This window comes from Chiloscyllium plagiosum, chromosome 20, assembly GCF_004010195.1.
Source record: "Chiloscyllium plagiosum isolate BGI_BamShark_2017 chromosome 20, ASM401019v2, whole genome shotgun sequence".
NCBI classification, from domain to species: domain Eukaryota; kingdom Metazoa; phylum Chordata; class Chondrichthyes; order Orectolobiformes; family Hemiscylliidae; genus Chiloscyllium; species Chiloscyllium plagiosum.
Window position 1 is genome coordinate 11,004,773 of NC_057729.1, and position 27,820 is coordinate 11,032,592.

Here is a 27,820-nt window from a genome sequence, read left to right on the forward strand (position 1 = left end):
TCCTGTGGTTTCAAAACAGTACCTGTCTACTTGGTTGAACATTGGTTCATATTTTAACGTGTTGGCTTCATTTTCTGAAATTGAGCATTTCAAAGCACTGGCCAACCTTGTATTAAAAGTTCAGTCATGCAGCAGTAGTGTCCCTACCACTGAGCAGGATGCTGGGTTCAAGTTTAGATGAGGATGGCGGTTTCCTTCCTTAAAGGACATCCGTGAACCAGTTGAGTTTTTATGACTGGATGATACTTTCATGGTCACCATTACTGAAGCAAAATGTGGCAACAAGTGTTGGCACAGGCTTGGAGGGCTGAATGGCCTGTTTCTGTTGTTTGTTCTAACTTTCAGTTCCAAGTTTCTGGGTAATAGTTAAATTTAAATTCTACCAACTGATATATGGTCTTTGATTTTGTGGTATTTGAACATTAAGCCTGAACCTCTGGATTATTGTCCAGTAACATTATGATTACATCACTGCACCTAAATATCAAACCTGTAACTCTTCTTTCTTCTATGTTCACACATTAGGTCCTTCCCTATGTATATTTCCATTTTGAATTATTCTCTCACCGGGTGACAATAGGAAAAAGAAGGGGAGAAAGATGAAGCCCCAGTGCAAGATAAGAAATAAACTTCTTACATTTGGACAAATAAGACAATAAGACATAGGAGCAGAAGGAGGTTATTCAGCCCCTAGGGTCTGCTCTGCCATTTAATGAGATCATCTCCTCCACCATAATCCTTAACACCAGTGTCCCAATAAGGCTGCGTACTCAGCACCCTACTATACTCCTGATACACTCACGACCGTGAGGCCAATTTCCGCCCCAACTCCATTTACAAGGTTGCTGACAACACCGCCATTGTAGGTGGGATCTCAAACAGCAATGAGTGCAGGAAAGAGATTGTGCTTAGCGGCACAGTGTAAAGACAACAATCTCTCCACCAACTCAGCAAAATGAAGGAGTCGGTCATTGGCTTCAGGAAGCGGAGTGGAGAGCACGGAGCTGCCTGCATCGATGGAGCTGAGGTGGAGATGTTCGAGGGTGCCACTTTCCTGGGAGTGATGATCACCAACAATCTGTCTTGATCCACCCACATCGGCACAATGGTCAGGAAAGAATGACAATGCCTCTACTTTCTCAGGAGGCTAAGGAAATTCAGCATTTCCACAAGGACACTGACCAATATTTATAGATATGCCATAGAAAACATTCTAGCTGGATGCATCACAATGTGGTTTGGCACCTGCTTTTCCCAAGACTGGACAAAATGACAGAATTGTGAATACAGTCCAGTCCAATAGGCAAAGTAGCCTCGCATCCATTGACTCCATCTATACTTCCCGCTGCCTCAGGGAAGCAACCAACATAATCAAAGACCCCTCCCACCCTCATTATACTCCCCGACACTCTCTTCCATTGGGCAGAATAGAGTCAGAGAGTCCTAGAGATATACAGCATAGAAACAGACCCTTCGGTCCAACTCTTCCATACCAATCAGATATCCCAACCTAATCTAGTCCCATTTGCTAGCATTTGGCCCATATCCCTCTAAACCCTTCCTACTTATGTATCCATCCAGATGCCTTTTACATGTTGTAAATGTACCAGTGTCCACCACTTCCTCTGGCAGCTCATTCAATACCCACACCAACCTCTGCATGAAAGTGTTGCTCCTTAGGTGCCGTTTAAATTTTTCCCCCCTCACCCTAAACCTATGCACTTGAGTTTTGGACTCCCTTACCCTGGGAAAAAAGACCTTGGCTATTCTCCCTATCCATGCTCACCATGATTTTATAAACCTCTATGAGGTCACCCCGCAGCCTCTGACCCTCCAGGGAAAGCAGCCCCAGCCTATTCAGCCTCTTCCTGTGGCTCAAATCCTCCAACATCCTTGTAAATCTTTTCTGAATCCTCTCAAATTGCACAATATCCTTTCTATGGTAGGGAGACTAGAATTGCACGAAGTGTTCCAGTAGTAATCTAACCAACGTCCCATACAGCCACAACATGATCTTTCAACTCCTATACTCAATGCATGACCAATAAAAGAAAGTGTACGAAACACCTTCTTCACTGAGATATGAAAGTTTGAATACACATATCCACGGATTCAAGAACAGCTTCTTACCCATTGTAATCAGAGGTGGACCTCTCAAACATTAATTCCACTATCTCTATCTGCACCTTCTCTGCAGCTGGTAACACTGTATTCTGCACTCTGTTCTTTTACCATGATGCATTTTGTATGTATAATCTGCCTGTAGAGCATGCAAAACAGCACTTTTCACTGTTTCTCAGTACATGCAGCAGTGATAAATCAATCAACCAATCACGACTGATCTGATAAACTTTCCTGCCTTTCCCCCATAACCTATGATTCTTTTACTGATTAAAAGCTGTTTATCTCAGTCTTGAGTTCACTTAATGACCCAGCTGAAATAGCCCACAGCTATAAAGCATTCCACCTATTCACCAATTGATGCCAGGTCACATTTTGCAAGTGCAAATGGAATTGTGTAACTGTGTGGTGACAATTGCATTGACGAAGTGTCTGAATTGTCTTTTGCCAGGCCTGCAGTGTTTCCATATACAGTTTATTCCGATTGTAAACGGGATGTTGAAAGTACATTTTGGATTTGTGACAACTTCTTTGCTGCAGCTGCAATTTTGATTTTTATTATTTTCTGCTTAAAGGAGGTTATTCACTGCATAAGTAAGCACAAACTGATGATGAAACATGTTCTGCAAGATGCCCGATTGGTCACCCTGCAGTTGGAAGGTGGAGCAATTCTTGCTCGACTGAAAAAAGAGGAATCTCGATTCAGCTCCTCTGAGGACTACAGGTGAAAGCTCATATGTGTTTAATTCCAATATTTTAAGAGAGTTTGTTGATTTTAATTTTTACGAAAAGCCTTTATTGTATTGATATCAATATCAACTGCATAATCATTATTTATAAATAATTAGTTTCAAACAATGACTACGCTGCGTTGGTTGCAAATTGTACACAATTGTGTCAACCATCCATTCTAATTCTTGTTCACCTCTGACTTTGGTGAGTTGCACCAATTTCACCAAAGAATTGATGTGAAAAACTGAATTCTTGTTTATGAATTCCACCACAACCTCAACCACTCTCCTTCTTTAGTCTCTGTGCCTCAGAAGAAGCTCACTCCCTCTATTGTTCTTACTCCAACCTACTATGTATCCATCAACTTTCATCTGCATCATCAGTGAGGTCAATATGGCCCAGCAATTTGGGATTTTTATCCATTCATTCATGAGGTGAGGGCATCACTGGCTGGTCCAACATTTATTGTCCTTCCCTAATTGCCCAGAGGGCAGTTAAGAGTCAATCACATTGCTGAGGGTCTGGAGTCACATGTAGGCTACACCACATATGGATGACACTTTCCTTCCCCAAAGGGCATCGACGAACCAGATGGGCTTTTCCAACAATCGGCAATGGATTTATGATCATCATTAGAGTCTTAATTCCACATTTTTATTGAATTCAAATTCCATCATCTGCAGTGACAGGATTCGAATCCAGGTCCCCATGTCATTACCCAGGTCTCTGGATTAGCAGTCCAGCAATAATACCACTACACCATCTCCTTCACATTCCCTTCCTTAACTCCCCCACCTCATTCAATCCCCTCCTGATTTCGAAAGCCTCTGCAAATTCCAAAACTACCTTGATTCATTTTCACTAATTTTACCTTCATTTCATGGAGCCATTTTGTTTGGTAAGGTGGTTGGCGCCTGGCTAAGGCTTTGTTCAGGTACACCAGTAAAATTTAAATACGAAGGCAAATGCTTCAGATGCTAGACATCCAAAGCAAACACAGAGAATGCTGGAGAAGTTCAGCAGGTCTGGCAGCAGAGAGAAACAGAGTTAATGTTTCGAGTCTGGTAAAGCTCTTCTTCAGAACAGATGTTGCAGTAGTTCCATAGTTGGACTCAAAATGTTATCTGTTTCTCTCTCCACGGATGCTGCCTGTTGCTCCAGCATTCTCTACATTTGACCAAGACTAACTATATTTTTAGAGTGCTAATCTGCCTGTGATTTCTCCTAATTCATTCAAAACCTCTTTGGCACTTGGTGGTGCTCATGTGCTGTTACTTCTCTGGATATATTTTAAGTGCTCACATGATCTTCCCAGTTAGTTCTGTCTGACTGAATCATCCACTGTGCTGCTGATCAGTCTCTGTCTTTCTCATGTGTTCACTCCTAGTGAGCTGTTAAGTCATGCCAGTGCTCTTGCTGTGAGAGAAAAGGATTGACATTAGACACTTGGCTTTGCTCCCATATATACTTGGTTCTGAAAGCAGCACACTGAATAGGCCAGATGGTAGCACGAAGGAAGTTGAATGTCTCCACTTCACAGTTCTGTGTCTTAGCATTCCCTGGCTCTGTCTGTGAGAACAGTAACAGTAAGCAGCAACTGTTTACTCCAGGCACATTATTTTGGAGAGAGCCACCATAAAGATAGTGAGATAGATATGGAGAAGTGCATCACCATTCTTCTGCCATTTTCCTTTCTATATATCATATTAGGATCAACATCTCAGAGAGGTGTGACTCCCAACAGTGTCAGAAGAGTAGAATTTTAATGTTGAAACGTCTAGATGAGATACTGCATACATTTCCACATTATCTTTGAACAGTATAACTTAACCTCTACCCTTTTACTGGAGTGATGAAGAATAGTTCTGATCTCTTGACGGGAGGTGACAAGCAACTTAATCACAGGTCAAAAGTTATAAGCTATAATGATTAATTTGGGTTGACTGAGAAGTGACCAAGAATCTAACATGAAAAAGATGGCTTGAGGTAAAACACAATCAAAACAGGTGGTCATCGACTTGGTCAGTTACACTCCAGGTTACAATCCTTTTCTTTCAAGTGCACACTCTAACCTTTCTGTCCTTTAGCTGAGAAACGTTGGCTAGTAACTACTTCAGGGCAACACCGGTGACAACCCAGAAGATTGCTGGTTGGCACAATGACCATGACACCTGACCTTTGCTATGAAGGGGTGGAGGTTGTGGTGGGGTGGGGAGTGCACCCCAGGGCACTGACGTAAATCATCACGTGTAGTCGCTCGTGTGCCCATTCTGTCTTGATTGTGTTGTATGCAAACAGTAGCTTCTCTAATCTTTGACTCATGATTAAATTACTCATCACCTTCCATCAAGCTTTCAGGGCCCGTAAGCACTCCCCTTCACTAGAGTTAAAGGGGAGAGCTATGAGATTATAAATTCTATTTCATTTCTCCCACTGATTAAAGACAGTTTGTTCAGAACAAGTAGTTATTTTTTATGTACAAAAGCCTGGCAAGTATTTCTTTTTAACCTGAGTTCATCTGTCAGGTAAATTGTGCATCGATTTCTTTTTTAACATTTGTGATGACTCTGTGAGTAATTGGATTGGTTACTTGTTTTTATTCTTATTTGTTGTAATTATGCTATAAATTTATGAGGTTTAAAGGTTCTCAGTTGTATGAGTTAAAATGGTTCCTTCTGTTTATTTGAAGGGACACCATTGATGCAGTGACATCACTGTACAATAAGGTGGAGGAGCATGTCCACACTCTCGTGATGAGGTCCAATCAGTGTCTGCAGCATCTAGAGTTCTTACAGGATTTGCGGAGACTGGAGGATAAATTCAAACAGGTTTGGGTTTAGCTATTCATTAGCACTTTGGAGTAAGGGTATTTTTTTTTCACTATATTGCTGTAAATGTGATTTATCACATTGAAGAAAGATGATTGATTTAATGGCCTATGGGAGTACAGCAGATGTAGTGGTTTTAGATTTTCAGAAAACATTTGATGAAGCACCTTATCAAACACTGTGAGGGGTTTGACCCAGCAGCGATAAGGAGTTTGGTGCAATTTAACATGGGGAATTATGCTGCATCTTGAGGAAAAGCTAGAAATGTAATGAAAAGATGCCTGTAGTATAGATGAACAGCGAAGCCACAGGACTAAATTACACAATTCCGTGAACAAAGGAAAGGAAGTCCGGCATTTGAAAGTGAAACCCAGCACAGTCACAGAAAAAGCCAAAAATAAGTTAGGCTTTATAATTAGGTTCTTGCATATAAATGCAAAAATGCAATGATAGATTAATAACATGCAAAGGTTAGGCACAGAGATTGTGTGCATTTTGAGACAAACGACTGTAAAAGCTACATTACTATCTTCAAGAAATACAACAAGACTTATTGAGATTTTAGGAAATATATAAATGGAATCATAGAATCCCTCCAGCATGGCAGCAAGCTATTCGTCCCATTGAACCCACACCAAACCTTCCAAAGAACATCCTACCCAGACCTATACTCCCCTACCCTGCACCTCTCTGGACGCTATGAGCAATTTAGCATGGCCAATCCACCCCAAACCTGCACATCTTGTAGGGTGAAACCGGGGGACCCGGAGTAACCCACACAGACATGGGGAGAATTTGCTAACTGGAGTCGAACCTGGGTCCCTATCACTGTGAGGCAGAAGGGCTTCAGATACCAGGGTTGATTTGAATAGTGTGCGATACATGAGAAACAGGATAACTGTGGCTCTAACAATTGGGTCCTAAACCCAATATGTCACATTGTAGCAAGCTATGAATGACCTAACCAGCAGTTACAAGTAGCCCACCATACAGGTGACTTTCTTATGCCTTTCTGGACATGTATTTCCCTCTCAGCTGGACATTACCTCCAGCATATTACAGTAAGAACCCATTTTCCGTGAAGAAGGTGCATCTGACATAAAATACAGAAAATGGTAGAGCTACCCAACGAGTCCATGGAGAAATTAATGGACTCTGTGGATTCTCAGCATTTTTCATTTACAAATTCAGCTCAGTGTCCATGCTTGTTCTTTAAAATAAAACTTGATGTAATTGTGACTTAAGAGTGAAACTGATCGTTGGAGAGTTGTTTTATTATTATCCTTTTGTTAATTCTGCAGCGAAACAACTGGCTGGTTTGTGAAGGTGAATCACATTTGCAAAATTTAGTTACAAATGGTGATTCACTGAATGCCATGCAACAAACACAGGATAACTTTTCTAGATTCTTCATGCTGATCACAGTAAGTGACATCTAACACTGCTTTAATTTGCAGTATCTGTACGTTTTATTATACTGAAAGCATTTTCCCAATGATTAAACTCTTGTATATTTACCAGTACTAATTTACCAGTCAGAATATATACAGGGATTGATATGAATGGATTGATATCTGTCTTAAAAAAAGGTATTCATCTAGCAAGTTTGCTGAGAACCAATGCAAGCAGAACTAGCTAGTTTATAAAGTAATGGTTTTGAAGGGGTTAATGTTCAGGTTACATTAGCCCCACCTAAACTACTGTTGTTTCAAACTGTCTGTGGATGGAAGCAAGGAGGTTCATGCTAGCTTTCGGAGGGAGCAGATGTGTCTATACCAGCTCCGTAAGGTCCTAGTTATTATGCCTGACTGAATGTAGTTGCACTTACTATCAAAGAGCAATGCCTTCGATTGTACATACTGTAAGATACTTTGTCCTTTACCACTAATAAGATGAAGACAATGAAAAATTGGTGGCTACCTCAAACAACCTTCACCCAGTTCCACGTTGCGGTAGGGGTAACAAACACCATGAAGTAAGCATCGGGGATGATTCCACTCCAGTTAATGACATGATCTCTATAGTCATGGCTGTGCCATTAATTACAAGTTGTAACATATACCTTGATGCTAAGATATACTAACGGACAGCAACCACAGTACATTTCTGTTTCTCTTGTACATATTTCATCTAGTTTGGAGAAAATTCACAATTCATATTAATTCTATTTTATTTGCATCGTATAAACAAAAGTCAATGAGAGAATCAAATCTCATGTTAGGAACCATTGATTATTGTACATATTTGATGGGCAGACTTGTGTTTAAACACAAGTCTGCCTATTGTGGTGTGAATTACCTGTCAGTGCTGTACATACCATATTCAATATGCCTCCTATGTTCAGATGTATTTCACGGTAGTTACCATTCAGACCCTGGGGTTACAAGCAGCTAGTCATTGAGTGGTTTCACAGTAGCTGCATGAAAGGTGTTGAGAAGATGGATGAAAGTTGACTAATGGCGCAAAATGGGTGGAGGGAATAGGAGAAAATAATGTTGAAACTGAAATTTTGTTCTAAGTTCTGCAGTTCCTCCCCCTCCACCTCTCTATTCTTTTGGCTCCAGCTTTAAGACATTCCTGAAAATCTGCACCTCCTATCCTAATATCTCCCCATGTGCCTTGATGCCAAACTTTGTTTGATAGCAGTCCTTTGAATTGTTCTGGAAAATTACAGGTACTACATAAATGCAGTTTTTCTCGTTGAGTCCTACAATTTTTAATCTTTCCCTACAATGACATCTTGCAGCAGGAATACAAAAAGGGCTTGGAACTGTTGCAAGAAGTGGATCAACTGGATGGCTCTTCATATCCTGAGTTTTCAGTGTTCAAAAATATGGTGGAAGATTTCAAAATACGGCTGAACAATTTTCACATTAGAGCTAAGAGACGTCGAACAGAATTGGAGGCCCTCGTTAATTTGTACAGCTACTGTAATAAGGTACAATGATACGATGATTGCAATGTGAAGAACTGCAAAATATATGGTCTGCCTGCAGACTTTCTTCCCAGGATGCTGAAAAATGCATGAGCTGAATAAAATAAAACAAAACCTACAATTTCTTCTTATTCGGCCTGATTGCCAATTAGAGAAAATCTTTCAAGTAGTCACATTGAGGTCGAACTAACTAAGCTGTTTACTTTACTGGCATTCCAACTAGACAGCTTGTGAGGCCTTGGTTTTTTTTTTAAGTTGAACAATAGAAGCAGCCTGAATGGGTGTGGCCAGCTCTCACAGACCAGGATTTCTAGTTTTTTAAAAGATTTTAGGTTCAGCTGAAGCTGTTGCAGTTTTAAAGTAGTAGAAGCTATCTTTTCCTTGTTCCCATTACAGCTTGAAGCTGGGGTTTCTCTCTGCTGCTGGGTTACCTGTGAGACAAAGGTATTTTTCTGAATTTGCCTTTTTGCCAAGGGGTGTGTTTATGAGAATTTGCTATATTGGAACAGTTAATTGGTAAAAGTTGCTATATCTACTATTCTGATAAGTTTTCAAATTGAGTTGTTATTTTAAGTTCTTCTTTATTTTGTTGTATATTACCTGCACATTGGCTCAGTGATAAGCAATGCTGCCTTACAGCACCAGGGACCTGGGTTCAATTCTGTGTGGAGTATGCACATTCTCTCCGTATCTGCATGGTTTCCTCCCACAATCCAAAGATGTGCAGGTTAGGTGAATTGGCCATGTTAAATTACCCACAGTGCTAGGTGCATTAGTTAGGAGTAAATGTAGGAGAATGGGTCTGGGTGGGTTACTCTTCAGAGGGTCGGTGTGGACTTGTTGGGCTGAATGGCCTGTTTCCACACTGTGGGGAATCTAAACTATAGTGTTTGAATAAATTGAGTTTTGCTTAATACCAACAGTTTGACCAATTGAATTGCATCTGGAACACAGCATGTTCTATTTGCTTCTTAAAATATTTTGAGGGATTCTAGTCTGGTCCATAACAAACTGGGGGCTCTGGTCTGGATCAAAATCTCTAATTCCAGGTTGGGTTTAGGATTATTGGACTCAAAGGCAGTGAGTGGAAAGTGTTAGTGCCTTTTGTTTTGGGTGTTGAATTTGATTGGTTTAAATAAGGTGTGTCTTGTGTAATAATGGCTCTTTCAGTCACGAAGCGTTTTCTGAGGATGGAAAAAGAGAGGAAGTGTGCAAGGCAACACTTTTGGAATTGGCAGACAAGCTGGTTTTGGGGGTTGCCTTTATCATGTGAAACAGGGAGGGAATTGCAGCAGGAGCTCAACATTTATGATTGCCAGTAATTTGTCTGAGATAATTGTAAATACTGATCATAACCCATTCACGTTTTTGGAGAAATTTAAGGACAAGAGTTCCAGACTGTTTAGATGGAGGTTATTATGGCAGCCGTTCAATTTGAAAATTATACATGTGGCAGGATGAGAAAATGTAATTGCCGATACATTGTCGCAAGTTTGTTAAAGAAAGATGGAGGCATTCAGTGGCAAGTACAAACGGACTGAAGTAGAATGTACTTGTGAATGCTAGCATGCTTGGAGTCAATGGGATGTGTATGTATTAAGTGTATTCATAGAGTTAGACTAAGGGTTTTTAAAAATGAAGCTATCTTTACATATTAATTTTTTGAAAGGGGTGAGGTGTGACAATGCTACGGGTTTAAGAGGTTATTTTGTACTTGTTTTTCTTTTAAAGAGAGGTTTTAAGACCGAGTTACTGAGCTGTCTAGTTGGAATACCAATAAAGAAAACAGCTTATGAGGGTTTGTTTTTTTTTTGAAGTTGGAACAATAGAAGCATCCTGGATTTCTAGACTTTTTTTCGCTTTCAGGTTCAGCAGAAGCTGTTGGACTGTTGAAGTAGTTGAAGCTATCCTTTCCCTCTCTCGGTCACAGCTAGAAGCTGGGGTTTCTCTCGGCTGCTGGGTTACCTGTAGACAAATGTATTTTTCTGATTCTGCCTTTGCACCAAGGAATGTGTTTATAGGATGTTATTAAATTGGAACAGTTAATTAGTAATAGTTATTGTATCTGTTACTCGGTTAGGTTTTCTAATAGAATTAAGTTATTCTAAGTTCTTTTTCCTTTTGTTGTTTTTTAACCACAGGGTTGGAATAAATGGCGTTTTGCTTCGTGTCGAGTAGTTTGACCAATTGAATTGAGTCTGGAATACAGCACATTCCATTTGCCTTTAAAATAAGAGAAAGTTTGGGTCTAGGCAACCTTCTTAAAATATTTTGAGGAGGCATGCTCTGGTCCATAACACATTGATTCTGTCTTCACAAAGGAGGGTACAAACAATATCCCAAAAATATTGGGGAACACATGCTCTAGTGATCAGGAGGAACTGAAGGAAATCAGTATTAGAAAGGAAGTGGTGTTGGAGAAATTGATAGGATTAAAGGCTGATAAATCCCCTCGGCCCAATAGTCTAAACCCCAGAAACAAAAACCGAAGTTGCTAGATAAGGTCACGACGTCTGGCAGCATCAATGAAGAGAAATCAGAGTTAACATTTCAGATCTGGTAAACCTTCCTCACCAGATCTGAAATGTTAACTCTGATTTCTCTTCATTGATGCTGCCAGACGTCGTGACCTTATCTAGCAACTTCTGTTTTTATGTCTGAATTTCAACATCTGCGGTTCTTCTGGTTTCTAATCTAAATCCCAGAGTGCTCCAAGAAGTGGCCCTAGAAATAGTGGATGCACTGGTGATCATTTCTCAGGATTTTCTAGACTTTGGATATTGTGTGCAATGATGTGGAGTGGAATTTGTAGCTGCTGGTGGTCACATCTATCCTTGCCTTTTGAGGTGGAAGAGGTGATACATTTGGAGGGTGCTGTTCAAGAATTCTTGATAAGTTACTGCAGTGCGTCTTGTAGATGCGATACACTGCTGCCACTGGGTGTTACTGGTGCGGGGAATGCAAGTTGAAGATGAAACATTTTGGCAGGTTCATGGATAGGATAGGTATGGAAGGATATGGAGAAAGTGAGGTCTGCAGATGCTGGAGATCAGAGCTGAAAATGTGTTGCTGGAAAAGCGCAGCAGGTCAGGCAGCATCCAGGGAACAGGAGAATCGACGTTTTGGGCATAAGCCCTTCTTCAGGAAAGCCCTCATTCCTGAAGAAGGGCTTATGCCCGAAACGTCGATTCTCCTGTTCCCTGGATGCTGCCTGACCTGCTGCGCTTTTCCAGCAACACATTTTCAGCATGGAAGGATATGGGCCAAACACAAGCAAATAGGACTAGTTTAAAATATGAAAACTGGATGGCATGGACAAGTTGGGCCGAAAGGCCTGTTTCTATGCTGTAGATCTCTATGACTTTATGATTGATGTGATCCCAATGATGTTGGCTGTGTTGTCCTGAATGGTGTCAAGTACCTTGAGTATTGTTGCAGCTGTACTCATAAAGGAATTGTGGAGTATTCCATCACACTCCTGAGGAATGAGAATGAATGTTGCACAATTTTATCTTTGTACTTAGTACATGAAAGAGCAAGTGCTGGAAGTATGCAATAGGACAGTCAGGAGTTGCAGAGAGAGCAGAAGAAATGAACTTCTTCAAACCTCAGTTGTTTCTCTCCACAAGTACCTACTGATGTGCTATCATTTCCCAACATTTACCATTTTTCGTTCAGCAGTCCAACATTTGTTGTATATTCCTAACCCCTATGCTTGTCCTCTTTTCCTAGGCTACAACAATGGCAGAAGATTGTAAATATTACTTGAACCAGTCGGGAACGTGCAATGAAGCAATGTTGGAGAATCTTGAGAGTTATCATCAGCGGTTTACAGAGTTCTCTGTTAAAAGATTTCAGCAGATGAAGAGCGAGGTTCATAGTCTAAACAGTACTAAAGGGATGAAGATGTGGAATGTCACCTGGCTGAAATGTCAGGAGGTCAGGCAACTCCTTGAGGAGAAACTGGAATTTTGTAAGAAGATCCTAAAATCCGATAGCATTCCTTCATCAGGCATTAGTGGAGAGTCAAAGAGCACTGGTCATAATTGCAGGAAGGATACTGTGACAAGTAGCTCACTTGTGTGTGGCAGCCCGAGGACTGGAGATGATGTAATTCAGAAGAAAAAGGAGAAGTGTAATCCTTGGTCATGCAGGAGCAGTCAGAACCAGAAAGAAAATATGACAAACAAACCAAAGGGGACACCCGTAAACCCTTTAACATTTAACTGTCCTCTGTGGCTGCAATCAAGTGAAGTTTCAACTGGTAAGAACAGCACACAGAACTGTTCTCCTCCTTCACGGTCAGACTCTGTCCTTTCCCCTTGTGCTCAGCACAAGAGCTATCCTTCGAAGAAGATCATGCAGGCTGCACAGGGTTTCCAATTGTCCCGGCATGCAAGCTTTTGCTCGGAAGACAACACTCCAAGGAACACTCCAGTTGACAGAAATAGCAGTAGTGCTACTCCAGTTATGAATCCTGTCTTGAGTAGAGTGCAAGGATCCAGCTTGGAACATGGGCCTATACAGGAAGTTCAAAAGGCAACAAAAGACAATTCCTAGTAAGGATTTTAACTTTGACATTTGAGAAGTAACTTGTCCATTAGATGTTACTGTCAAAAGCCAATGTACTGTTATTTTTCTTTTACAAATCTTCAGACAGTTAATTTCAACTCAGCAATCCCATAAGCCACAAAGCAGGAGTTTCATAGACATTCCCCAATTATCTGGCTGGGTACAACTGCAATTCTGCAGCTGCTCAACACCATCCAGGACAAAGCTGTCTTCTTGAGGCATACTGTATACTTTGGTTTTTATGTCTTTCATCTTCAGTAAGAGGGACGGTGAGTAAGGGATGGAGAATCAATGCACCATCCCAATCTCCTCTACCAAATCACTAGGTAATTACATTTTTATATCACCAGAGAGCAGAAGTTGCAAGCCCATTTGTGATTGGGAATTGGGGTAAGGTCCCGATCTCAGTGCCATAACACACCCTTTCAGGATCCTGGGCATTAGTCCAATTTAAGATGTTTTGTTTTAAAATCCACTGGGAGGGTCTGTAACTTTAGAGGTGTAGTTAAGAAGTTAAAAGGTTGGCATGCTATATTTTGCCAAATCTCTCCTGGAAACCTAGTCAAAAGGGGTCCTATTTTAAAATCAGTTATATTTATATACAAGTTCCTCATCAGGGGATTAGGGCATGAAGCCAACCTGAGTCATACCAATCATCTAATGATTGCTCGCGTTTAGCATGGTATGTCTTATCCCACCAGGTTCAATGTCATGGGTGAGAATGCAAAAACTTCTGACATATCCAAGTTATGTCTTTATCACTTTCACGCATTATACTGAAAACTATCTCAGAAGTTTGCTGTGAGGGCCTCAATTATTTTCCATTCCTTCGTCTCTTTGCTTTTTTTCCCATTATTTATCTTTCCTTCACTCACTCTTTCTGTTTACCTTCCATTCTCTCTCTGTCTCTCACTCTTTTGATATAACTCACAAACATTCTCTCATTGGCTTCTATTGTTCTTTTAATTTTGACATATTCTGGGAATCACATTGATTGTGTATTTTATATTTTTTAAGAAATCAGTATTTTCCAGGCCTTTGAAGCAAATATTGCCAAGTTGGATTTTCCGTAGATATAGGCACATAAGATTCAGATAATAACCGTCTCTCACAACGTAAATATAACCATTTCCCCTCAATATTCAACAACATTACCATTGCTAAACCCTCATCATCAACATCTTGGCGTTTACCATTGACAAAAAAAAACTTAACCGTGACAGTTATATGAATACAAAATCAGAATTAGCTGGAAAAGCTCAGCAGGTCTGGCAATATCTAAGGAGAGAAATCAGAGTTAACGTTTCAGGTCGAGTGACCCTTCCTCAGAACAGTTACATTAATACTGTGGCAATAGAAATAGATCAGTGGCTGGGAATTCTGTAGTGAGTGCTGTCTCACTCCCAAAGGTCTGTCCACTGTTTTCTGTCATCTGCCTCTCTTCCAACCTAGTTTACTGCATCAGGTGCTCCCAATGTGGTCTTCTTTACATCGGGGACACCAAACGTAAACTTAGGGAGTAGTTCACTGAGCATCTCAGCCAGACTCGCAGCCAGACTCGCAGTTACTGCCCATTTTAATTCCCCTCCCCACTCCCTTTCCGACGTGACCATCCTTGGCCTCCACAATTGCCACGACGAACCAAACCGCGAATTAGAGGGACAACACCTCATCTTGCGTCTGGGCAACCTACAGCTCGGAGGACTCAGTGTTGAGTTCTCCAATTTCAAATAACCTCCCTTCCCTTTCCCCGACTCCCTTCCCAGCCCCTCCCCCTCTCTTCCACTCCTCCTGGCCACCTACCGAATTCATTCCTCTCACTGACAACCAGGTCATACCCTCTGCCTGTCTTCACCTATCCCCACCTCGCCACCCTCCCCCCGCCACCCTCCCCCCGCCACCCCCTTTATCTGCGCTCCCCTTACACCCACCCCCAGTCCTGAAGATTGACTTCTCCACCTCCTGATGCTGCCTGGTTTGCTGTTTTCTTCCAGCCTCCTGCTTGTCTACCTTGGATTCCAGTAACTGCAGTTTTGTTTTTGTCTCTAACCACTGTTTTTAAGGCAAAGGTCAAGAGAAGGAATAAAATGCACTGACTTAGATAAGTGCAGATCCAAAAATACTCAAGAAGGTCCATGTCATCTAGGACAATACAACCTGTTTGATTGGCATCCCAACCACCTTGAATATTCACTCCTTCCAGCACTGTTGCACAGTGATAGCAGTGTGTATCCTGTGCATCAAATTGCTTAGGTTCTTTCTGTAGCACCTTCCAAACCTATGACTTCTGCCCTCGAGAAGAACAAGAGTAGCAGCTGCATGAGAATACTGCCACCTCCCAAGCCAGGTATCCTTCTGATTTGGGACTATAACGCTGTTCATTCTCTGGGTCAAAATCCAGGAACTCACTTCCTGACAGCATTGTGAGCGTATCAATAACACAACAGGTGACTCACCAACACCATTTGAAGGCAGTTTGGAATTGGTAACAAATCTGATTCTTGGCAAAGATGCTTGCATTATGACCATGATTTTTTTTAAGTTATTGCTTTGCTTTCATATGAACTTATTTGATACTTATTTGACTAATATTGAGGATTATAATTTGAAAGTGAATACCACTTCACTTTCGGTAATTGTGTTCAGCCAATCATAATTGCATATATTTAAGTGGCACATTTTACAGCTAAGGAACATTGGGTGAACATTTAGCTCTAAGGACTACCTAGCAATGTTCTTTAAACTGCTAAGCTAGCACTCTGGAACTGGATAATTTTGAGGCTGTGCATCTGTTGCTATGTGTGATACAAGTCATGTTGCTTTCCCCATCACAATGATATGTCAAAACGTTTGAAGCACTCAAAACTGTTAAATGTATGGGAATGTTACAGTTGTTGGGATTCTGGAAAAAATTAGAGTAATCTTGGGAATCTGAAAAAAAAATGGCTATCAAAACTCTAAAGGAAAGGCACCCGTATACTAACTAAATCTTGGGATGTAGATCCAGGGTTATGTGGGCCAAACCCAAGTTCAGAAGAGCATAATGTGATCATATTGAGCACTGAATGACTGTTACTGACTGAAAGTTCAATATGTTCAAGACTGGATATGAACATGTATCAGTCTATAGGAATTCAAGGGTGAGTTGAGATTTACAATTGTCTATGGAGGAGGGAACATATCAAATTTGTAGAGAAATTTAAAGCGAGGTTTGAGATCTTTCTTTTACAATTTATTGTTCTCTTTCACCCAATATCACTGTTATCCCTCCCCATCTGGGAAGGTTTCTATCCTTTGAGCACTTTACTTTATTCCACTTTCTGTTTTAAATTCCCAGTTTCTATCACTGTGGCAAGCACATTCTGATCTGAAAGGTTGAAAGGACAAAATGCATAGACATTAGGTACTTTAAATGGAAAGGTCTTCAATACACTGATAATCACATGCTTCATTCTTAAAATGCACATCCTCAACAATGAGGTTTTAATTGGCAAAGTTAACATCTGTGTCCAAACATATTTTGAAGTTATGGTTTTTTAGTATTATTAACAATTTAACTATTGATTCTTGAGCTTTGTTTTAGACTTATTTTTGCTTTCTGTTTGTTTCCTGCAAATTCTAAGTAATAAGATGCAGCATATTATGGAAGAGATTTTAATCACCGAGAGAGAGTATGTCCGCTCCCTTGGTTATATTGTTAACCACTACTTCCCTGAGATGGAACGCACCGACCTGCCCCAGGATCTACGGGGACAGCGAGGTGCTATATTTGGAAACCTGGAGAAATTGTACGATTTCCACAGCCATTACTTCCTGAAAGAGTTGGAGAAATGTGCAAAAGATCCTGTTAGAGTAGGAGGCTGCTTCCTCAGACATGTGAGTTGGTAACAAGATTTGCTTTATTTCTGTTTCTATGCTTACAAGTTGACTTCCTAAAGCATCATTCATCGACATAAACATACATTTCCTAACCCACATCCTAACTTCTATCTACCTTTTTACTCTTCTCCCGGATTCCTTTACTATCTTTTCTCTATTCGTGAATCAAACTGTGAAGTGTATTGCTATTATTGCTTCAGAAATGTAGATTTCCTTTAGTATTTTAATTTTCTTTGGATGGTGTTTTTCAGTAGTTTCGATTGCTGCTGCAATGTCCTGCCGGCCCTATTTCTAGACTCTTTCAGACTGTACTAAATTAGAACAATGCTGACAACAGGAAAACACAGTAAATCTTTTGTAATATGATTGCTTAATTTGCTTTCATGAATTGAATCTTGAATTAAACCTCCAGTCCAAGCATATGTTCTGAAAAATAGAAATTTAAAATAAATTTTGAAACAAAACTGATGGATGTATGATTATGAAGTTGAGAATTTCCTGTTAAGTGGAATAAATGAATCCGAGAGATTGCTTCATTTTTAATAAGTGTTTTCATCTTAGAATCTTTCATTCTAGGAGGAACAGTTTGGACTTTACGCATTATACAGCAAGAACAAACCACGTTCAGATTTCCTACTCAGTAGCCATGGAAACAGCTTCTTCAGAGTATGTAGTTCAATTAGACTTGGAGTATTGCAGAGCACTAAAAAATGTTTTTATTAAGGTTGAATTTCTTGTTTCCTGACACCCTCAACCCATGTTTCCCAAGAATTGTTTCAACCTCATGTGTCATACTAGCTGTATTAAGCTCCTCTGTATCAGACAGTAAGATTAGGAACAGGGGTAGACTATTTGGGTCTCAAGCCTGCTCCACTATTCAATAGGGTCAAGAGTGATCTAACATTCCTAATATCCATAGGAACACCACTGAGAAATTATTTTCATAGATACTGCAAATTATAATTGTTAGCTGTATGAAAGATTGCTAATTTGACACTGACTTGACTCTCAAAAACCCACTGCATTTAGGACTTTCATGAAGCTTGGATTCAAAGGTATCATGTTGATTTTTCACATTCTTTTAAAAGTTACTCTTCTCACCTTTTTTTGAATGCTTGCAGCATCCCTACTAACCTTGCCCTTCTCTGGGCAGAAGGTCTGCTCCCAGAATTTTGCTAATCCCATCGGTGTATCGATAAGCAAAAAAGAGTGGCATCACAAAGCACTTCAGCACATCTCCTGAAAATGCCTCAAGGCATTTTTCCTTCCATCCTTTTTAAGAAAAGAAAGGCAATAAGAGCAATAGTAATCTGGCAGACATATACAGATATTTGACTTATAACATTCTGTGCCTTAACCATAACGAGAGCAGCAAAATTCTTTCTAAAGCATAAAATACTGCTTTATTATTGTATGAACATAGAAAGTAGAAACAGAAGTAGGCCATTTGGCTACTTGAACCTGTTCTGACATTTGACAAGGTCTGATCATGTCTTGACTCCACTTACCCATCTCTCCAATACCCTTTGAGTATCTTATTTTACAAGGAAGACACTGCACATTATTGTACTATGTTCACCAAAAGAGATGGCAAACATCATTGTGTGAGGCTAAACGAAACTACAAATTCTGGATGTTAGAAATCTGGATTTTTTGAAAATGAAAGTGAGTTTTGCACTCTTGCTGTGAAGTTGTGGTATTATGTTTGTTAACAATTTCCCCTCAGCAATGCGGTGAAAGATGACTGTGCGCAGATACTACTTCCTCTGGTGCTGTGCATCTGATTCATGCCAGAAAGGTGACCGCTTCCTGAATACTACATGCTGTTTCTATATTGAATGAGCAGGGGAAATTTGCAAAACCCTGCTCTAAATGGGAAACCCTTGGTACTATTTGATCATCCACCCATAAGACTAAGACAGAAGATCGGATTGCTTTGTGGTCCAAGGCACATGAAAGTGCTCACTGAGCTGCAGACGACAATAGCAGTGTCCCTGTCTGCCCATTCCCTGGTCCCATTGACAAAGAGAAGATAGACCAGAAACCAACTCTCTCCATGTAATTTAGCTTCTCTGCGGCTGACTTATTCAGAGCAACTGTTTGGCATAGTGGATACTGAGGGCAATACAATAGTGCCTGATCAACTAAGCAAGACTTTAGGGAAGTATTTGGGTGAATCTCAATCCATTAGAAATTAGACTGCATTTTCCCAGTTAAAAAATGATGCCTTGCCTGATTTCATTGGCTATCCAAAACCCAGGGAAATCTGTAGGTTGGCACCACTGACGCTGGTATGTGTAGATGTGTTTTGTCATTACAGGGGTACAATGTAGATTTCCAAGACAGGACATGAGCATATCATTCGTCAGTACCACTCCATTGCTTTTAATGGGGAACTGAAAAGATTATAATGAAATTAGTTTGCAGTTATGTCATAGTCAAGCTTAAAAAAATTATAACCATTGCAAAATTCGCTGGCTTAGTATTCATAGCATTAGTAACATCAGTCAAGACAGAGGTAAGACAGATTTCAAGATTCCTTCTGAAGTGCTGTACTAGCAACATCAGCAATGAAATGTTTTAAACTCATCTCCTTTCTCTTGTCACAGACCAAACAACTAGAATTGGGTGACAAGATGGACCTAGCATCCTACCTACTGAAACCTATTCAGAGAATCAGCAAATACAATTTACTCTTGAGGGATATGCTCAAAGAGTGCGGTGCAGCCCAGGAGAAAGAGTGCAAGGAACTTAAGGAAGCTCACAAGGTTGTGTGCTTCCAGCTTCGGCATGGGAATGATTTACTTGCAATGGACGACATACAGGAGTGCGATGTAAGCTTAGCTTCATTTTAGAATAGTGAAGTTTTGTAATCTTTCCTTAGAAAAGTCTCTTAGGACCTGTGGCAGAGTAAAAGGGAGGTTAGCATTGGATCCAGAAGCTCAAACAATGGCTAGTCCAAATGCTGGCAATGGTATAGATGGACAGTCAGACAAAACTCATTGTCAAGTATACTGGTCTCAACTCACATAACTACCAAATATCAGAGAGACAACATCAGCAGTGATGGTGGCATACCGTGTACACTGCTGCAAGAAGATTTGAGGCCCCGGGGGTTGGAACCTCGCCACCCCCCACTAATGTCTGTTGCTTTGAAAGTAACAGCGATGTTAAGCTTCAGTGCCAGCAGCTCCTTCCAAAGCTCCACTTGTTCAGCATCTCCAGGCAACTGCTCGTTGCTGCATCAAAGAGGAAACACATGCTCTGTTTAAAATGGGTTGGAGAGATTATGTGGTGCAGCGTCGACCCAAGGAGCTCAGACCCTCACAGGTTTCCCACAGTTACAGGGGAGGGTCAGTGATTACCTGCATGTAGTAAACCGGGCTTCCTGGGCACGAGCCTGTCTTGTGTATTAACCGTAATGGCTTCAATTCCATTTGCATTCAATTGTAACCACAGAAGGCATACCCCCCAGCTGTGAACTCAGTTCCAAAGCAGCTGTGGAGATGTACATATTCCTCACCCCGTGCCATGACCTGCAGCTCTTTGGGGCCCCGGCATGCCTGTTGGGATGGACCCTGGGTGACAGGGGTGATCCGTTTGTAACCTGGTTGTTGTCCCCAGTAAGGCAGCCCACAAGGGCCACCTGAGAAGTGTATGGTGAATATACAGGGGCAATGGTTGAGCAGCCTGTCTGTTTCAGAAGAGCTCCACACTATGCACTGAGAGAATCCTCTTCTGTTCAACATTGCCAATGCCTCACAGCAGAAGACAGAGGCTTCACTGACCACTAACCTGGAGGAGCCACACTCCTGGGCTCCTCACTTACATCTCTCTGCAGTCCAGCTTTCCTGTCTGTGGCTGCTGGTCCTCTCCTCCTGTCTAGTCAGCTCCAACATCCTCCGCAGCAAATGTAACCTTCTTCATGTCAGGCACATCTCAAACTGGCTTTGCTGTTGTCTGCTGATGGTTGCCAATTCTTTTTCCCTTAATGACCAGCTAAACCCATTTGTCAGCATACCTTGCTTTGAAAAGTAATGGGACCATCAGGTCACTCGTGCACTCTCTCAACAATTGTACACAAATGGAAACAATAATCACAGAATCCCTACAGTGTGGAAACAGGCCATTTGGCCCAGCAAATCCACACTCAGACCCATTCCCCATCTCTATTACTCTACTTTTGCCCTGACACTATGGGTAATTTAGCATGGCCAATTCATCTAACCTGCACATCTTTGGGTTATGGGAGGAAACCGGAGCACCCAGACAAAACCTATGTAGGCAAGGAGAGAATGTGCAAAGTTCACACAGAAGTCACCTGAGGCTGGAATTGAACCCATGTCCCTGGTGCTATGAGGCAGCAGTGCCACCATGCTCCCTAAGAGCTTGCAACATCTCTCCCATATGCATCCACATCTTGTGAGGCAATGGCTCACCTGTTTACTCTCTCTCCTCACAGAGATTATTGCACATTGCCCTCATGAGAGCAACTGTCATATTTTAATGGCACTGTGTTACCCTGGTCATTGACCCTCTTTCTACACTGTACCTGGGTAAGCCTGTGAACCTCATTGTAGTCTCTTCAGTTCTATTTTATCCATTAGCTAGGTTTGCATCTTATGAGCAATAGCATAAGCATTGCCACATCAGATGTAACACCCTGCTGGATGCCAAAAGCCACATTAAAGGAGATGAACTCTGGAGAGTTGTTCACAAGTTAGATTTCTCTCCATCTCTGCAGTTGCTGCATTGTAATCGCTGCAGCTATGTCCAAGTGTTGGTTAAACATAGCGCCATGAAGTTACACCTGACCAGCTAATGGCAGGATTGGAAACTTCCTTCTAGTCTCAGTGCATTAGTGGCCAAGCCTCCACCATATTTGTTGGCTCTCTGCTGCATAATTGTGGTTGTTCAGCCATTCTTACCACTAGAGGCACTACCCATTACTTAGAACCTGTTGCTAGGAGCCACACTGGGAGATCTCAATTGTGTCCAATCAGTAGTGATCAAAAGTGAAGATGCTAACTGATTACTCTTTTGAGGTGTATCCCAACTGACATCTACTAATCCAGCACAAACCAGAATGTACAGTTGCGACCTTTGTGTTATATATTTCACATGAGAGCCTGTGCCTGATCATTGATCCAAAGTAAACTCCAAAAGCTCAATTTCATTTATCATAATTAAGTTTCCATGTTAGGCTCATGACAACAGCCTGATACACTGAGCACATCTTTATGTATTTTCAAACTTGCCAGAAGTCATTTTAAAATCATATCACCCTTTCCATTTTATCCAAATTTGAGATGGTTGATTCAGTTTAAACTCAAATTGAAAAAAAAAACGTAGCATTTACAATGAAATAGCTTCACTGTCAACTTTAAGTAATCGATTCCTGAAGCGAGGAACAGGGGAAATTGGAAGATTAATGACAATGATCTTGTTTCTAGGTGAACCTGAAGGAGCAGGGCCAGTTGTTACGTCAAGATGAATTTGTCGTATGGTGTGGACGAAGGAAGTGGTTTAGACACGTCTTCCTTTTTGAAGATCTTATACTCTTCAGCAAGACCAGAAAGATAGAAGGAAGCAATGACATCTACATTTATAAACAGTCCTTCAAGGTACAAATGAGCAGTTTCTAGACTTTGAATTTTCTCCACTACTCTATGTTATGGTAAGGAAACAGATTTGACAAAACCTATCAAAGGCTCAGCTTGGAAGATTTGAATGTGATAACTGGGAAAACATTTGAAGTTCCCTTTCAAACAATGTAAAGATATTGTAAAATTATCCAACTAAAATTTATGGGTGGCTTTCTTAATGTGTTAGTATGAAATCCTGATTGAACAAGCAAAGTTATGATTTCATAAAGGTACTTCTGATCTCCTGTTTATATATTTCTATGCCCAAGTTAGACACCATTATTATAGCAATGTGTTTGATGTGGGGACAGAATATAATTGTTCCAGGTTTGCAGATGACACAAAAGCAGGTGAATATGTGAGTTGAGGCTGATGCAAAGAGACTTTGAGCAGGTTAGGGTTGAATGTATGGCAGATGGAATATGACGTGGATAAGTGTGAGGTCATCCACTTTGGTTGGAGGGCCAGAGGAAACGAGTATTTCTTAAATGTTGAGTGATTGGGCAGTGTTGGTGTCCACAGGATCCAAGTGATTTTGTTTATGGAGCTACTGAAAGCTAACTTCCAGGTGCAACAGAAATGAATTCAAATGGCTTGTTGGCTTTTACTGCAAGAAGATTTGCGAACAGGAGTAAAAGTATCTTACTCCAATATTACAGCATTTTAGTGAGATATACCTGGAGTATGGTGTGCACTTATGGTCTCTGAACCTAAGAGAGGATACATTTGCCATAGAGGGAGTACAGAACAACTAACCCAACTAACTCCTGTGGATGACAGGATTGTCCTGTGAGCAGGGAGGGAGAGTGCACTGCAGAATGAGCTGGTTTAACTGTGTGCATTTCAGAAAAGGTTTGATGGTGTGGATCAAGAAAAGTGGTTTCCCCTGGCTGAGGGGAGGGGAGGGGTTGGGGGGGGAGGTAGGATGGGGATGGGGATGGGGATGGAGATGAGGTTGGAAGTGCTCTTGAACCAGGGGACACAGTCACAAAGTAAGGGCAAGCCATTCAAGGACTGGGCTGAAGAGGAATTTCTTCATTCAGGGTATCGTGCATCTTTTGACTGCTCTGCCTCAGAGGATTGTAATAGCTCAGTCATTGAACATATGCTGGATAGAGATTGATAAAGGGGCTTATATCATTGCTGTCTTGCCATACTGCTTAATGCAGGAACAATGCCAGGAAGCTGTTCACAGTTGTCAACAAGTAACAAGGGATAGCCTTGGGGGATCCTGACACAATAAGCCAAGGGCAGCCTCCAGTACCACTCCAGGGGCTGCCCTAGGCAGTCCGAATCAGGGTTCACTTCTCAAAAGAGTGAAAAGCAGAATGATGGGCAGTGCACCATATGTCTTGATTCTTTCTGTCTGTTCTCCTCCTGGAATGACAGTAACGTAGGTTTTCAGAAGATGAAAGTGGATGGCACGGCTATTACTATTGGCGCAGGTGAGGGGCAATGTCTTGAGTGAGTCAATAGGCAGCATAGTGGGTATGCAGGGTGAATGGTAGTGTGAGTCGGCAATAGCTTGAAATGAGCAAGAGTGACGGGACCTGGGTACAGGAGCAGAGATGGAAGGAATGTCTGGTCATGAAGGGAAGATGGTGGCATTTCATGCTGGTGGAGTGAAGAAGGTCATTGACTTCCTTCATATGTTGCTGGGCCTTTCTGCAGATGGGTGAGACTTCTTTAACCCAAGTGGCAACCCTCAGACCGGACTGGCATGGCATTCTTTGTCCTGGGGGAGGAGGAGGTCCCACTTGCATACCACCCTGTCCTACATGAGATGAATGCCCATGTCATCAATGTGGGACACCAGTTACCTCATGCCTGCCTCTCTGAGGGCAAATGTCAGCAACTGTAGAGGACATCCATGGATGGACAGTGTGTGTCCAGGCAAAGATAGCTCCTGTGCCAAGGATGTCAATCACTTCTTGGATACCAGTGAGCAATGAGTTGTTAGCATGTGATAAGATGGGGCAGATATTGGACTTGACACATATAAGAGCAGTATGAATGGAAATTACTGCAGTAGGTTTGCTAAGATTCAGCCAGAAAACTCATTCGGCCTCGTAGCAAGGCTCCCCCTCAACAACCTGATGTGACTTGCACTTGGCCAGAAAATCTGTAAGATTCAGCCCTTGGTTTCTGTTCAGTAAATATTAGGGTACAGCCATGGGTTAAACGCAGACTGTAAGATTCATTTCAGGCAGTTGATCAATCATTAACTTTCTCAATTTTGAAGCTTGTTTTACATCTGTTGCAAAATGGTGTGTGATTACAAAGCCTGAGGCACACTGCGCTCTGCAAAGTAACAGATGTTTTGTATACTTTTCACAATAACACATCATATGTCGGGTGCTGACATGAAATGCTCAAAGTGTTATTTTTTTCTGAGCTGCAGTTGTCTCCCTTAACAGTCACAAATGTCATTGTTCAGCAAATATACCTAGTCAAAGTTTAATTATTTTTGCTCATGGAACTTTGTAGATTTGTCAGTCTCAGTTTGGAAGTGTAGGAGGAAAACATCTATCACTCTAAGGTTTAAATCCGTGTGCAACAAAGCATGACTTCTGAATTCTATTTCACACCACATTGCCATCCATGTTAACACACAACTTGTATCTATCTGTGAGTTTCTTTCAACTTCTTTCAACATTTGGAACTAAGCTAGAATTCTGACAAATTGCTCCATTCCCTGTTTTATCAGTGAAAACTAGGAATGGAATCTGCTATCCCAGAGTTCATTGCTTAATATGTTAAAAAAGGTGTATGCTGGCACTATACTGTGAACAGACATTTTAACTTTGATCTCACCTGCGATGTGGACACAGGTCATTTGCTTTTTCCTCAAATGAATATAGCTAGATAGAGACGGACAAAACCATGCAAATAAACTTTTGTTAGAGATTAAAAGCTCTTAACAAAGTAAACAATTATACAAACTGTTGTACATTAGCAATGACTAATGAAAATAATTTTAGGATGAAATGTGGAATATCCTTTGATCTGTTACTGCAGTAATTGGATGAAATGTTACAGTGAAGTCCAGTCATAACTTGGATCCGATTGGATCTCAAATTGCTTTATGCCTGACAAAATGAAGTGCTTATTAGCATTCTACTGTCCTGTATATTGATTAAATGCAGCTACATATTGTCAGGAATATGTGTTAATCAGTATGTGCACTTTACCATTGCTCATTTAAAGTTTGGAACACAATTCTGACATTTAATTGCTAAAAGAGAGCTTTGTCCAGTCTGATCTTCGCTCACTCTCTGGGCACTTCACTGTAATGGAGAAATCTAAGGGCAATTAGGGGACTACTGCAAGAGCTTCTAAAGGTCTGGCTCCTGATCCAAAGGACTAAGCATGAAAATAAATTGCTGATAATTCGAGCAACAGTTGTTTTGCAATTGTAAAAATAAATGGCATTGAAATGTGACACCTTGATTGTGATTTCTGGAGTTCGTTGATGAATGCTAGATGCAAGATTTTTCTTCATTCTACCTGTTAGGAAAATGTATCATTGTGTTAGAGATGTACAAAAATGTAACACATGTTCATTCTGTTTAGGAGATGGACAGGTACTGCATAAGTTTCCATGTAGTAGTGTACAAAGCAAACTAAAACGCATCGCCATGCAATCGATCGAATTAATATTGACCCATTGTGTAATACGCCATGATTTTGCATTTCAGACATCTGAAATTGGAATGACACACAATTCTGGAGAAAGCGGGCTGTGTTTTGAAATCTGGTTCAGAAGGCAGAAATCCCGGGATACTTATATCTTTCATGCTCCAACTCCAGAGATAAAGCAAGCATGGATCGATGACTTGGACAAGATATTGTGGAATCAAGCTGTGAGAAACAGGGGTCAGTAAATTAATAAGAATTAATAGTAAAGAGAAGAATTCTGCAAGACCTGTAATCATTTTCCTTCTAGTGTTTTTTTGTTTTGTTGTATGCTTTGTTTTTTCATAACACTTTGATTTCTTTGGTATTTTGAAGGTTTCTTGAATGCATTTTGTGGTGATGTTATGCGAGCACAAGATGCATACTTTTGTGGCTAAGGTATCAGTAACCCAATTTGTAAAAGAAAGTTCCTGTTTTCTGGTGAATTGATAATGTAATCACTTGTGTTGTTTATAACAGGACAAGCATTATTGATATTTTAGCAGTTTACACATTGAAATTTATAGCTAGTTAATACGAGGATGTGTGGTCCACCACATCATTTTTATTAAAAAAATGTGACTACCAAACTTCAAACAGCTAAATTTGGTTTCATTGAAGATTTGGTGAGTCTCTTAATGACAACTGTCAAGAGGAAGAAACAGACAGTCAGAGAAGGATTTTATTTAGTTGCATGAGGTTGGTTGCTGATAAGTCACATTGTCACTTAAAGTAGCTATTATGGAAAGCATGGCACCTTGTGCTCTTTGAGATGACAGTATAATGTGAATAATCTCTAACAGTACTTTGAAACACTTTGAACCAGTTAAAATATATATTTAGCCCTTTACATCCTCGGCAAAGACATGACGTGGCAATCACCTTGACTTTGTATCGTCTGTCCCTGTTGTATCGTCTGTCCCTGAAGGGAAAAGGGAAGAGGACCAGAGCAGTAGTCTCTGGGGACTACATAGTTGGGAGGTGGGGGGTGGGGGTCAGATAGGAGGTTCTGTGGGAATGAGAGAGACTCACGGTTGGTGTGTTGCCTCCCAAGTGCCAGATTGTATGATCCCTCTGATCGTGTTTTTGGGATCCTTGAGAGGGAGGGGGAATAGTTCCAAGTCTTGGTACATATAGGTACCTATGACATAGGTAGGAAGAAAGGTGGGGATCTAAGGCAGAAATTCAGGGAGCTAGGGTGGAAGCTAAGAGCTAGACTAAATAGAGTTATTATCTCTGGTTTGTTGCCTGTGCCACGTGCTTGTGAGGCGAGGAACAGGAAGAGAGTGGAGCTGAACACATGGCTGCAGGGATGGTGCAGGATGGATGGTTTTGGATTCTTGGATAATTGGAGTTCTTTCTTGGGAAAGTGGTACCTCTACAAACGGGATGGTCTTCACCTGAACCAGAGGGGTACCAATACCCTGGGGGGG

At 41.1% G+C, this 27,820-nt stretch overlaps 1 protein-coding gene across 4 annotated transcripts in view; it reads left to right on the plus strand.

Moving 5' to 3' along the window:
- The window catches only part of LOC122560020 (pleckstrin homology domain-containing family G member 4B-like), a 177,331-nt gene that overhangs the window by 129,231 nt on the left and 20,280 nt on the right, over positions 1-27,820 (plus strand). For all 4 annotated transcript variants that reach the window (XM_043710177.1, XM_043710178.1, XM_043710179.1 and 1 more), the window contains 10 exons: positions 2,697-2,845; positions 5,543-5,681; positions 6,983-7,105; positions 8,428-8,619; positions 12,349-13,175; positions 16,812-17,064; positions 17,644-17,733; positions 19,677-19,901; positions 22,521-22,691; positions 26,411-26,588. In XM_043710177.1, coding sequence (XP_043566112.1) covers positions 2,697-2,845; positions 5,543-5,681; positions 6,983-7,105; positions 8,428-8,619; positions 12,349-13,175; positions 16,812-17,064; positions 17,644-17,733; positions 19,677-19,901; positions 22,521-22,691; positions 26,411-26,588 — 2,347 coding nt within the window. The remainder of the gene's footprint in view (positions 1-2,696; positions 2,846-5,542; positions 5,682-6,982; positions 7,106-8,427; positions 8,620-12,348; positions 13,176-16,811; positions 17,065-17,643; positions 17,734-19,676; positions 19,902-22,520; positions 22,692-26,410; positions 26,589-27,820) is intronic.